Here is a 14260-nt window from a genome sequence, read left to right as displayed (position 1 = left end):
AGAGAGAGAGAGAGAGAGAGAGAGAGAGAGAGAGAGAGAAGAGAATAAATAGAAGTAAAATGAATGTGAGCAGATAGCCAGTGAGAGATGGGATGCTGGAGTGAAAAGTTACCCTATCAAAAGGTACCAGAAAAGTTTCTGTGCTAACATCAGTCTTTTGTCAGTGCCCTTCTGAAAATAGCAGAAAAAATAGAACAAGTTTCTGCCATTTTTCTAAGTGACAAGGAAATAAGACTTCCTTTCCAGACTTTTAAAGGAATTGCACTGTTGAACACTTTCCCCCTGAAGCTTATACTTGTCTGCAGTAACCATCAAGATTAGAGTGAGAAACATTTGAATTTGAAAGTCCTTGAAAGAACTAGAGCCTTAAAGAGCAGAGTCTTGGACAGGAAGCTAAATTGAGATAATGTCACATCTATAACACTCCCTTCAAATTCTGAAATGATTGGCGATCTCATCCTAGGAAGTCTTCCATCTCTTCTCTTATGATGCAGGCTAGCTCTAACCAGCTGACCACTGTGACCAGTGTGCCCCTCAGCTACTTTGCTCTGTGTTCATGCCGCAGTCTCCATTTTTCCATGTTGTCTTGTCCTTAAAGGTATCAGACTTAAAGTCCTCCTAGTATATCTTTGTTGCTGCTCATGGGTGGGGAGTTTCGTCAGTTCTCATTTAAGTTTATGTGCTCTGATCAGGCCTAAAAAGACCCCTTTTAACTTTCTAGTTTTGTTAGTTTTTCAAAAATGTGTTTTCTTTTCTAACATCCTTAAGTCTTAATAGAATTTGACCTATACACTTTCCCAGTGGAGACAGAAATCTGTTTCTATCAGCTATAAGAAACTAATGAAAAAAAAACATGTTTTCAAGAAGTTGTGATTAAGGGATATCAGGTCACACCAGTGACCTTCAGACTGTAAAGTCTTTATATGAGAATCTCCAGTCTCGAATTTCTGAGTTATGGTGTCATACCGTATATTATACCATATGTCATATCCAACCACACAGATCTGAGCCATGTATCTCTTGAGTGTTATTCACCTAATCATGAGTATCTCAGTTCTATGAATATGGTCCAAACAAATAAAAGATGCCTTTTATTGTGTTGATTATGGGTGTTTCCGTCTTAACCCCAGCTATAGACAGGGGAACTGGGTCATGAAGAGCATCATTGCAAAGTGTATATCTGGGAGGCAGACTTCTATGATACTCACACTTGGAGTCGTCATGTCCTGTGTAAACATCCCCTTTTGTGGGGTGCCTGGATTTGGTGAATTGTTTGTACTTAACAACAGAATGTAGCAAAAGGATGGGATGCCACTCTTTTTTTTTTTTTTTTTTGTCTTTCTGAGACAAGGTTTCCCCTCTAGTCCCAGCTGGCCGGAAACTTGCTATATAGACCAGGCTGGACTTGAACTCACAGAGATCTTCCTACCTCTACCTCCCAAGTGCTGGGATTAAAGGTGTGCGCCACCACACCTGGCTTCAACCACTCTTAAGATCACATTAGAAGCAACTGTGACTTCCATCTTGCTGGCACTCTTGTCCTCTGACACTGTTGAAGCTAGCTGAAGTGAAATGCTCTACAGAGGAACCTGTAATAAGGAACTGAGAAAGGCCTGATCCAAAAGCCCCCCGGCCCTGGCCCCCAAACCAGAATTCTACCTACAACTCTGCTAGGAAGTATATCCTTCCTGAGTCTTGAGGTGATTGCTGCTCTGGGTGGGACCCTGGGACAGAAGACTCAGGGATGCTGCACCAGAATTCCTTATAAACAGAAACTGCTGCTGTCGCTATATGCTATTAAAACTTGATGGTAATTTACTGTGTAGCTATATAGAATCTTATTTTTCTCTTGAAAAATGGAGTCTTTTTAATGTGTATTTTTTATCGAATTTTTGTTCATTTCATAAAATAGATTTTAATTATACTCCGAGACCTTGTCCTCTATCCACGCCATCCATAGCCATCCAACTGGATTTCATTCAGTCATATGTTACGGTCTATCCAGTCAAGCGTTTGTACCCAGATGTCCCTCGATGCAAGTTCATCCACTGGGGTCTAGTTAGTGTCTCTATAGTCACTCCCTTAAAGAATATCAACTCTCAGGCCGGGTGTGGGGGAGCACGCCTTTAATCCCAGCACTCGGGAGGCAGAGGCAGGCGGATCTCTGTGAGTTCAAGGCCAGCCTGGTCTACATAGTGAGTTCCAGGACAGCTGGGGCTACAGGGAGACCCTGTCTCAAAAAGACCAAAAAAAAAAAATCAACTCTCCCTCACCTAGAAGTTATCAATTACCAACAGCTCCTCGGCTAAGGTTGGGGCCTGCTGCCCATTTCCCCAGTTCTATGCTGGGTTTTTGTCTTATTGAGTCAGTACGGGTCAATCAATGTTCCAACCCAGCTCCAAAGCCTAATAACCACAATGGTTGGCACAGCAAACTGCCTCTATTGGTGCAGTAGTGGCACTGTTGTATAGGGGGTAATCAACAGCTATCTAATTGGACTTAGAGCCCTTTCAATGGCAGTGAACTCATGGGTGGCACTGTAAATATGACCAAATATACATGGCTGGAGAGGTCATAGAACCTAGAGAAAACCCTATATCTATTATATCTCTAGATAAATGAAATTTCTTACTATATGCTATGGATCCTTATATTTACAGACAAGCGTACCATAAACCACTTATCAAAGAAGCTTCTTTTTGCAAAAGGGAATATTTTTTGCCTTTTTTTTTTTAAAAAAAAATATAAGTCTTAAACTGAGGATAGGAAAAGTGGTTATTTAATTCGGCCAGAGGTATTTGGTGCCAGTCAGTAAAAAATAATTGAAAATATATAGCTTCAACAAATACTGATTAAACTGAACTTAGATATAAAGGGCAATAAAATTTAGACTTTCCTTGTGCAATAAAATAGAAGCATCATTGCAAGCAGCAAAGACAATGACCAGCAGAAACACTATGGTTAGGAGCCCTGTGATGACAGCACTCATTAGCTATCAAATACTTTTAAGTTTTGAGGGACTCCAAGATTCCTCAGAGAGAAAGGCAGAGAGTAGCCCGGTATTGAAGCCAAAAGAACACAATGTTAACAAGTTGTCAGCAGGATCAGAGTCTGCTGGAGTCGGAGTTAAGTTAAAGATGGAAAGGGACTAGGAGACTGTTCTAGCAGAGAATGGTAGCAGAGGAATGACTCAGAACCAAGTAAACTGCAGGATGAATGGAAGCACAAGAAGGGAGAGCGGAATATGCAGACTTGTGTTAAACAACTCCAAACACTATCAGCAGAGGAAAGATGGCACATGATAGAAACAATCGATGAAAACATTTTTAATCGAAGATGTGAGAGGTACCAAGAAGGGAGATACAATACCGGCCTTGACACAAAGTTCTCTATACCTTTAAAAATGTAAATCCTTTGCCTATGTGAACTTCAGTGCCCTATTATCAAAGAACAAAAGCAACTGTGCATTTTCAAAAGAAAAACATAGAGGATTATCCAGAGATTAGCCCCATGGAGCTCTTACCTGGAAGAAAATGCAAATTATATGTTGCAAATAAGTGATCAGATAATATCCCTCTGTGTAAGGGACAGAAAAAATGCAACATGTCTAGTTTGTAAGAGTACAAAACAATCCACTTTCTCATGGAAGTTTTGGCATGGTTCCTTTCTTATAAAGCTAAAGATCCTTATATCCTTATAAAGGATAAAGTTTGATTTTCAGAAGTCCAGGGAAACTTTATCATCTGAATAAAGCCTGAGTTGGGGCTGGCAGAGGATGTAGATGTTGTGTGAAAATTGGTGGGCTTTACCTCTGAAGGCTGGGTGATGCAAAAGACCGAGGGGAAGTAATGGATGAACAGGTGAAATCAATGTGGTTGTTAGCCTAAAGATGACTGTGGATGGTCTGCACTAGGGTATTCTATGCCATGAATGCATCAAATGTATTTGAGAACTTGTAGATCTTTACACTGATATATTTCAATATTAAATAGACATACTGCAGGCAAAATACCCGCCCCCCAAACCTTGAGAACAACCAAATACAAATAAAGCATGCTTTGAAGTGGACCAAGAAAGAGATTAAAGTTATCCTTAGCAAACCATCTTTTCTCTGTTTAGGAATAGTCTCAGTAATTCCAAAACACAATGTGTTAATTAAAACATCTCAGGTAGTAATCACGGAATGCTTATCATGACAGATGGAGAACACAAACATTCTGAAGACTGAAACTGAGTAAACAAAATAAATACTTTGTCCATATTTTCTGGCAATGGAAAGCCAGAGCAAATGCAGATGAATGTTTCCTCAGTGATATTCCATCCGAAGACTGGGCTCATTACCTAAGAAGGCAAAACATCAATTTGGAGCATTGTGACAGTCTGTTGTGTTGCTGAGGGTGTGTTTGGACATTAGTACGTATTCTCTTCTCATTACTGTGCATGTGGTAAATATTTCTGCAGCAGCTTCTTGAGAGCAACTTAAGTTTATAGTACTTTTGTATCATTTTTTAATTATTTAATTATTTATTTATTTATCTGTGTGTGTGTGTGTGTGTGTGTGTGTGTGTGTGTGTGTGTGTACATGAATGCAGGTGCCTGTGGAGGCCACAGGATCCTCTGGAGCTGGAGTTACAGGTGGTTGTGAGCCACCTGATGTGGGTATTGGGAACTGAACTGTGTCCTCTGCAAGAGCAGTATTCTCTCACCTGCAATCTGGAAGGGGAACAGATGTATGTGAATAGCCCAGGGTGGAGCAGATCAACCAGAAATGGTTCAGGTAGCCTAACCATGGTGACAGATCAGAATCATTTTCAGCAGTCTTACTAGAGGTAGTAGGTTTGGACTAGATTTCGAATCTGCAAGGTGGTGAGAAGTAGTTCCATTTTAGACAAAGTTTCACAAAAGAAGTGATATGATGCTGTCTGAGTTGAACTTTAAATAATAGCAGAACTGTGTATTGGGCCATCATTGATCTATGGAGTTGTTTTTATGGGCAAGGTACTCAGGTACGTACTGGAGATATGTATTATAGAAGTTCTTGATGAAAGCATGAAAGAAACTTATCAAGGAAATAATATTTTAAGTAAAGATGCAAAGGTAGAGTGGTAAACGATGAGCGCATAGGAATTTCTTTGAGAATGAAGTCTAAGAGCCTTTCAATTCGTTCCTTTTTAGTGTAGACAATAACATGATTAAGCTCCTTTGAGTGCTTGACTCTCCTTGAATTTGCTAACGTGCTACTTTTTTATCAGTAGAAATTCAGTTCACTGTATGCAGGCAAATTTCATTAGATAACTTCCTTAGAAACTGTGATTAATGTTTATCTTTCTCCATCTGAGAATGAGAAACTATAGCATCCTTGGAAAAGAAAAAATAAAAGAACAAAACCAGGATGTGTAGGTACCGCCATTATAGTTTACCTTTCCAATCTTGCCCCTCCTTTCATTCTTTTCCCAGCCTGATGATCCCACTTCAACTTTCCCTCCTTCACTTCTTCTGGTAAATTGCCTCCAATATTAACCAGAATAAATAGCCTGGTCATATCCATTCCTCAGTGCCTACAACTTTCTTAGTCCTATATACACTGAACCAACCTCCTTTTTCTGCTCTATCTTTGGTTATAGGTTATATACTTCTCAATTGTTCTAAGCACATTGGATTTTCTTATTTTTCTGTTTTGATGATTTTAGAAATTATGGTAAAATGCACATAACACTTACCATCTTAAATATTTTAGCTGTACAGTTCAGTGGCATTAAGAACACTCACACTGTTGTGCCAATTCCATTGGATTTTAAATGACTAATTATTTCCCAAGTGCTTCCAGAAATTTATTGCCTGGATCACACCTGCAATTACCTGGTTCCTTCTGGCCTCCTGAAGTGCCTTTCCCATTCCTTACCAGTTAAAAATCCTACATACTTTGAAAGGCTGGTACTTACATCCTCTTCCTTTAGGTTCCTTTAAAACTATATCTTGAAAGTAAGGTCAACTCTCTTGCCAGGTAACACAAAGCTTATAGTAAAAATGATACCCGGTTGACAAATTACATCTGGACTGGATGATATGTCTGTAAGTATATGATGGCAGTGGGACACCCTGGACTTCCCTGAGTGATGACTCTGGTAACTAGGCATGTCCCTTGTAGGGACAGAAGGTAAGTCTTGGAGTTGCTATAAGGGATATTGCTATGATATGTCTGTAAGTATATGATGGCAGTGGGACACCCTGGACTTCCCTGAAGTCTTATGGGACATGAGGCATTCCCTCCCCCAGTGTTCTCATTGATGTATATTCATTGCATATGTGTTAAGCTTTATATAGACAAATTCCTTCAAGTATATCATGTATTTGACCATATTCATTCCTCTTTTCAGTACCCCTCCAATTTTCCTTCTGCTTTCATGTTTTTTTGTGTGTGTATATGTATGAAAGGTTTCATGTTTGCATCTATGAAGAATTCTATGACCCCCAAATGGGGGAAAGAATGTAATGTTTTTCTTTCTGCACCTTATTTGGCTTAATATGATGACCTCCACTTGTATCTATTTTCCAGCAAATGGCATATTTTCATCCCTTTTTATGGGTGAATGAAACTCCATGGTGTACATATACTAGATTAAAAAAATCCATTCATCTGTTGATGGATACCTAGGCGATTCCATAACTTGACTATTGTGAATAGTGCTGCAAGAAACATGGGTGTGCAGGGGTTTCTGTGTGTTGACTTAAGAATTCTTCATAGATGTACTTGTAAGTGGTACAGCTAGGCCATGTGGTAGTTTTCTGATTTTAGTTTTCTGAGGAACCTTCATACTTATTTCCAGTGGGCAGGGTACTTTACATTGTTACCAACAATGTACAGATGTTTCCCTTCCCCACATCCTTTCTAACATCTGTTGCAATTTGTTTTCTTTTTTAAATTTTATTTATGATTTTTGTTTTATGTGTATGCATGTATTGCCTGCATGTAGGTAAGTGCACCTGTGTCGTGCAATGTCCACGGAAGACAGAAGAGGCTGTCGGATCCCCTGGAACTAGAGTTATGGACAGTTGTTAGCTGCCATGTGGGTGCTGGGATTTGAACCCAGGTCTTCTGCAAGAACAGTCAGTGTTCTTAACCTCTGAGCCATCTCTCCAGCCCACAATTTGTTTTCTTAACAGCCATTCAGAATAGAATAAGATGGAATTTTAATGTAGTTTTAATATGCATTTCCCCAATAACTAAGGATGTTGAACATTTTTATATATGTTCATTTGCCATCTATAGTTCATCTTTTGAGAACTGTCTTTCCATTTCATTAATACATTTATTTATTGACTGGGTAGTTTATGTTTGGGGGGCATTTAATTTTTCTAGTTCTTTGTATAGTCTAGATATTAATCCTGTCATATGTATAGCCAGCAAAGATTTTCTCCCATTCACAGAACAAGGACATTATTGCACTCACTCAATAAGTAGATTGGAAGAATACAATCTTCTTTCCCCGAGCTGACACTGTACTTGAGTGAGGATTCTCATAGAAGAGATATTCTGAAACAGCTCTGCTAGCCAGCAGGGTTTCCTATATTTCATCCTTGCAAGTCAGTCTGAAACCAAGTAAAGCTCATGGTAGTCTTTCGTGTCTGGATGTGAAGTAGGACCTACGAAGATCTGCTCTTATGGGTTGCAGCACTACGTAGAAACACTGTCCTTGTCAATATCTCCTGTATGCTTTCACTTGAAGTCACTGGGAATCATACATAAGCAAGTGCAATAAAGCATTTTTTACCTTTGGAAGGAGCTGGATTGCCTGTAGAATTCTCTGTCTGTGTCCAGAATTAAGGATTCCAATTTCCAACAGATCCTGATCTTCCATAACATTGCTTCCCTGAAACAAAACCAGACATGTTACAGGATAAATCTAGCATTTATGTTGTGTGAAATGATAAGGATTTATTTTACACAGAGTAAAACAACAAAAAGTATTCTGAATTTTATAAAGAAAAATAGTCATCTTACTATGAGTGTGAGGACAGACCAGGACACCTGTGGGAACTTGCCTCCGCCCACAAACATCTCTCATAGCTTACTATTTATGGTTAGATTATCTGCACTGGAGATGCATTCCTATGACTTAGAATTCTGTTCCTGTAAAGATGTAAGTGCTTCTAGGTAGAGTTGTCATTTAAGATTATCAGTGACTTATAGATTAATGTGAACGAATCCATTTATTTTTTTAAAAATCTAATCTCAAAATAGATTTTTGTGGGGAGGGCTGATAGAAAATTGACATGAAGATGTCAGGTTAAAAGTAAAAATAATTCACTTTAAAATACTGAATGCCAGAGTCTTGAGATGTGAGGATGGAGCAATGAATAAGATGCAAGTCCCTGCTAACAACTGTTGTGATGCCTTCTATTCTACAATTAGAAAGCTGCAAATGGGGTCAATATGACACCTCCTTGGGTCTTCTGAGAGCATTCGGAATATGTTTATGAAGAAGATGATGTATAATTAGATATCTGAAATACAATTAGGACCCAACAGAAAAAGGGCAAAGGAGGAATCATTTGTAAAAAACCTGTAGGAAAAAAAAAAACCCATAATATACTGGGAAGCGCTGAGCTATGGAACAATATGGAGAGAGAACAAAAAGGTAAGGAAGGAAAAATAAGCTCAGGCCGGACTAAACAGACATTGTACATCACACTGAGGGTTCAGACTTCATTCTGACCACCCTGAAAAGTCATGGGCAGGCTTAGAAAAAAAGAGTTGCATGATAAGCTTTTAAATTTAGAAAGAGCATTTTGGCTTTTATGGCTAGGCCTCAGTTTCCTTCCCTATATAATGAAAAAGTTGAGCCACACTGTTTCCAAGGAAAGTCTCAGATCTCAAATGAGTATTTAAGCCTCTGATTAATATTTGAAACAGAAAAGTATAGATTGTTCATTTTGTCCCTAAATTTAAGTCTTTCAGAGTTTATAAGATAGAGTTTCTATTTAAACTGAAGAGTCTAGTTATGCCAAATAGAACAAGCCAATCACAGAAAGATAAATACTACACATTCTCACTCATGTGCAGAAGATAGAAAGTAGAAAAGAAGTCATGAAGCTGAGGAGGGTAGTAGAGAGGGCAGAGAATGGGAACCGAAATACAGTCAGATGGATAAAATTCATTCTAATTCTTCATTGCATACTAGAGTAACTATATCAATTTGATATATATCCCAAAATAACTAGAAGAATTCAAAGCTTTCCAACATTAAGAAATGATGTTTACAAAGATAAAATGCTAATTACCCAGATTGTTTATTATATGTTGCAAATGTATCACATGATCACACTATGTCCCACATACAAGTATTAAATTTCACTAAAAATGAAAATAAAGCATTTTAAAAATTGAGAAACTTATGGAAGTTCAAGGATTTCTACTGTTATTTTTTGGGGGTAAATCAAACTCTGTCTTGAATTCCGTCTTGTTAATGTGTAGCACAAAACACTTACGAACAGAAGCGACTGGGTACTTGCTCATGGAGAAGAATGGGTACTAACAGATCTTCAAAGCAAAAGAAAATGAACTAGAAAGGGAAGTCCTCGAGCCATGTAGACCATTAGGTGCTGTAGTTCTAGAGATGATATGGGCTTAGACTAAGGTCATAGTCATGAAAGGCAGAAAGAAGCAGGTGGATTTGAAAGCTATCAAGAAGTTTGACTTGAAGACTATAGAACGAGGAGTGCAGCATGGGGCAGAAGATGGATCTGGATGCCTTTCCTGGTTCCAGGACAGGGTGGGAGATGGATCTGGATGCCTTTCCTGGTTCCAGGACAGAGTGGGAAGATGGATCTGGATACCTTTCCTGGTTCTAGGACAGGGTGGGAGATGGATCTGGATGCCTTTCCTGAGATAAGGAAGGAGGAGGGGCAGCCTAATTGTGGTACAAGGTGAGATTAGGGCCTTTCTCTGACAGAATAGGTGGATGTAAACAGTTTACTATCAGGCCATGTTATAAATGGTTAATAGACTGTTATTAAATTCATTAGAATGGTAACATAGTTTGGTATTCAAGATGGGCATTCACTGAACAAAGCATTTCACCTGCTCACAGCTTCATGCCTATGCTTCAGCTACCCCAGCCATCTTGGAGGAAGCAGAACAATCCAGGTATATAGCAGTGTGATAATGAAAAGTCTAATGAAAAACAAATACAGCCAGTTTTGGCAATACACCACAGGAAGCATTCTCTCAAGAAATTACTCAGTGCACACAATAGAGCATGGCTAAGAATATAATGACTTCATTTTGAGAAAGTGTTGTTACTTCCAGAAATGGACTATGGAGACATGAGTGGGATGTGTGATAACTCGTCTGACTTTTACTCTTTGGGGATTTCCCAAAGCACTGGCCCTAAAACAACAGTGGCGGCGGCAGCAGCAGCAACACTAGCCATCTATGTGCTAGACCATTTTCAGGTTTTCCATGTACTGAATTACCAGCCCACACCTTCGACTCATGTAAAATATGGAGCCTGGTCTCTACAAACACAAAGCATATCATAGGGCTCTTATGGGGTGTAGGATCTACTGTCTACAGGTAATCCTCAAAAATTGACAGTGGGGTTTGAATACTCTGATGGTTTCAATAATTAAGTCCTTAAAGACCACTGCTCTTCCTCTGAATCATCCATACACTATCCTTTCTATTTTCAACAAGGGAGGAGACTTTTGGAAGAAATAGAGGGAAGTTTGATATTTTTAAAGAAGTTATTAAATGCATAAGAACCTCTTCCATTTGGTCAGATTTCCTAGCACACAGGATAATAACCCAATACTTGAAAAGAGTGAGGGAAAGTAGGGGAATCATAATATAAATTATGAGAATGTGCCTTATGTACTGGGGAATATAAATATTAAATATAAATATTACTGGGGAGTATACATATTCAATTCATTGTCCCTAATGAGGCATACTGTTGGAAATTTTTCATTTTGCTTATTACTCTTATTTGTTAATAATATAATATATACATTTATAGAGCCATCACCGTATGTGATAAATATATATAATTATTTTGTGTCTATGAAAAAGTAATAAAAATAAATGCTTTATTTTCTCTGTTTCTATAATCTATAGGATGACCCAAAATAACCTGATGTCTTCAGCTAGTCTTTTGTTTAAAAGGTAAAGTGACAAGCCAGGTGTGATGGCATATGCCTTTAATTCCAGTACACAGATGGCAGAGGCAGATCTCTATGAGTCGAGGTCAGCCTGGTCTATATTGTGAGTTCCAGGCCAGTTGGGGCTATAAAGGGATTCTGTCTCAAAAAACCAAAACCAAATCCAAAAAAAAAATAAAATAAAATAAAATAAGGTGGCTTGGAGTTGGGTTTGAATTATAGCCAGGTAAGCTTTGCCAGGCCGTATGTTTTTAGGCTTCTTGGTTCTTGCCCATAAAATGAAGCAGATTAGTCAATATATATTCAGTTAAAATGTTATTATTTCAGCCATGTTTGACTTTTGATTAGTATTATATATAAATATAGATTGTGTATTTTGAAATTACATTTTGGTGTCTTAGAACTTAAAGTTAGTTTAAGAACGATTACTGAGAAGTTCAAGAACACACCTTTTCAGTTTGAGAAATATACCAGTTTTGTTATTATAGCAATTTCTATTTCTTTTTTTAAAAATCTATGTCCATTATAACTTTTGAGTGTTGTTTACTGACAAAGCTATACTACCAAGCTTCAACAATAATGTGAAATTTGTCACTGTTCCTACAATGTGTTTGCCATTCATTTCCTTTCCAACTTCTCCAACCTAGACAAAGTCTTTCACTGTAATCATGTTACTTCTTAAATAAAGGAATGGTAATAAAATATTTTAAAATAAAAATTTAAAATTCTATCTTTTTAAACAAATAAACCTTGGTACTATGAGTTTATAAAATTTACTGTTAAGGGAAATGCTAAAATATAGCTTTATGGATTCTTACAGCTTTCAGAAAAAAATTAAATATTTTAAGTCTTAGAATTTTATTTTGCATTTGTGTCATGGTCACACAATCAATACCACAGACATTCCCATTCTGCCTAAGGAGTGGGGGCCAATTCTCATTTTATCACTTGCTTTTACTAAGTGGCAAAGAATTTCAGCTTAATTTACCTCTTTGTCCCAAATAAAAGCTGAATATTAAGTCTAGCTTTCTGCCATTCAGTTTTTCCATTGAGGCCAGATTACTGGTTTGGGGAGCAGAGCTCCAATCCTGTCTTCTGCTTAACTGCTTCCTGCTGTGCCCTCCATCTCCTCCCCTCCCCTCATGCACCTGCTGTCTACCTCAATGCCCATTTCCTCATCTACCTTCCACAATAGCATTCAGTTAAGACGGACCCCTCAGTTGCCAAATCTAGTCAATCCTTTTAACACCCATTTCAAATACTACTTGGCTAAATAGGGCTGGTGGCTACCATATTGGACAGCACAGATTTACAGCACATCCATCACTGCAGAAATTCTATTGCTCTGGCTCCTCTACATTTGAAACCCTTGTCAAATCATATAGATGGGGCAAAAATGGGGCAAGGAATAAAAAAATTCTCAAGTCAGTCTCACGATGTAATTATTCTGTGCCTTTTGAGCCATAGTTAACAGACATTAAATTTAGTATCTTTAGCAATTTTTCTTCTAATTTTTAGTTATCAAATAAATTATTGTCTTGTTATACTTTCTCTAGTATTTATTTATTATGGCACTAGAAATCCATGAAATGACAAGCATAATCAATAAGTTTTTGTTTTCTTATTACCCTGCCAAGCATACTGCACAGGTATGTAGAGAAGAGTAATCATAGGTAAAGCTATTTTGTTAGTCACTAACTAAACAAATTACTAGAATGATCAAAGGTCTGAGTTAGTGTTTATACAGCAGCTGTTCTTTTACTGATGAGAACTTTCAGAACCAAGAGATCTTTATTACCTTCTTAAATCATGGAATGAAGACAAATCACCCAATTTTATGCACAGATAGCTGATGTGGAAGTTTCTCTGACCAGGGAGAGAATATCTTATATATGGGATGTTTTAAGCTGTGATAAATTACTAAGATGACCAAATAGAATGAAAAGTAGTGCTTTCTATTTAATGAGCCATTAGAAATAGAACAGCTATTTATTGAAATCAGATCTCGACAATAGTGTACTCATGGCTCTGGTTCTCAGAAACAGCTTGAAAAGTTCTTGCAGTTCCATAACTTTAATACAATATCACACTTACTTAGGAACCTTTCCTTCAACATTCTATATTATATGAAATGATAGAGAAACATGTTTAAAGACCCCGGGGAGCTGATTTCTTCTTAACATAGGCTTGAGTTGAATAATGTCATTTATTCTTTTTCTTATTCGGTCCCAAACTGAAAACATAAAGAAGATACTGTTGCTTGGGGGAAAATTACTTCTGCACTATAATTATCCCAATTAGGTTCTTCTCTATAATTTGTGTGGCCTTAAATATTTAAAGCAGGATACTTATGCAATAGATAAGCTCTCACAAACTTGTATATGGAAAAACACATATTTTTCATGTAATATTTGCACAGCATAAATGACTTTGTAGCATAAAACTGCATAATTTTTTTAGAGTAAAAATGCCATGTTTTAGTTTATTACATTAAAGGTTTCAGTCAATTTGATAAAAATTTATAAGTCAACTCAATGCATATCTTTTGACATGATTATGTTAATAGCTATTATAGTAAATTCCAGATTTCTAATTTTCCTGTTCAGTATTAGAACAAAGCTTTATTTAACTCATCTTACAGAAGCACAGTTACCATAGTCATATAACAATTTTATTTTATTTTTATTTATTAATTATTATTATCATTATTTGTGTGTGTGTGCTTGTGCATGTGTGTATGTGTGTGAATGTGTGAGTTCATGTGTGCTATGGAGTGCATGTGATGGTCAGAGGACCAATTTCAATTTTGGAAGTTAAATTCAGGTCATCAGGCCTGTGTGGCAAGTGCTTTTACCCACCGAGCCATCTCCCTGGCCCACATTCTCTCATGTTAATTCCCTATCTCACACTAATGAAATGACAATAGAAGGAATTTCTGGAGCCCACATTTTTAGCCTCTTAACTTTAATCTCCCATTTAAACATAGCCTGTCTACTGCAGTAGAATTTCTTATATATGCTTAACTAAAGTTATGTATTTTTAGCTTTCTAGAATGTAAGATCATATGGATTATTGATTTAAATAAATGTTATGACTGTTT

General features: G+C 37.4%; 1 protein-coding gene across 13 annotated transcripts in view; it reads right to left on the bottom strand.

The window, feature by feature from the left end:
* Positions 1 to 14260, bottom strand: part of LOC103733245 (ankyrin repeat and sterile alpha motif domain-containing protein 1B) — a gene marked incomplete at its 5' end in the record, with an annotated part of 492005 nt that overhangs the window by 333249 nt on the left and 144496 nt on the right. For all 13 annotated transcript variants that reach the window (XM_017797886.1, XM_029563077.1, XM_029563074.1 and 10 more), the window contains 1 exon segment: positions 7773 to 7871. In XM_017797886.1, the coding sequence (XP_017653375.1) occupies positions 7773 to 7871 (99 nt within the window).

The sequence above is a fragment of the Nannospalax galili genome, unplaced genomic scaffold (genome assembly GCF_000622305.1).
Source record: "Nannospalax galili isolate Female #2095 unplaced genomic scaffold, S.galili_v1.0 scaffold734, whole genome shotgun sequence".
NCBI classification, from domain to species: domain Eukaryota; kingdom Metazoa; phylum Chordata; class Mammalia; order Rodentia; family Spalacidae; genus Nannospalax; species Nannospalax galili.
Note: the sequence above shows the minus strand (reverse complement) of the source record. Positions and strands in the feature narration are given on the sequence as shown.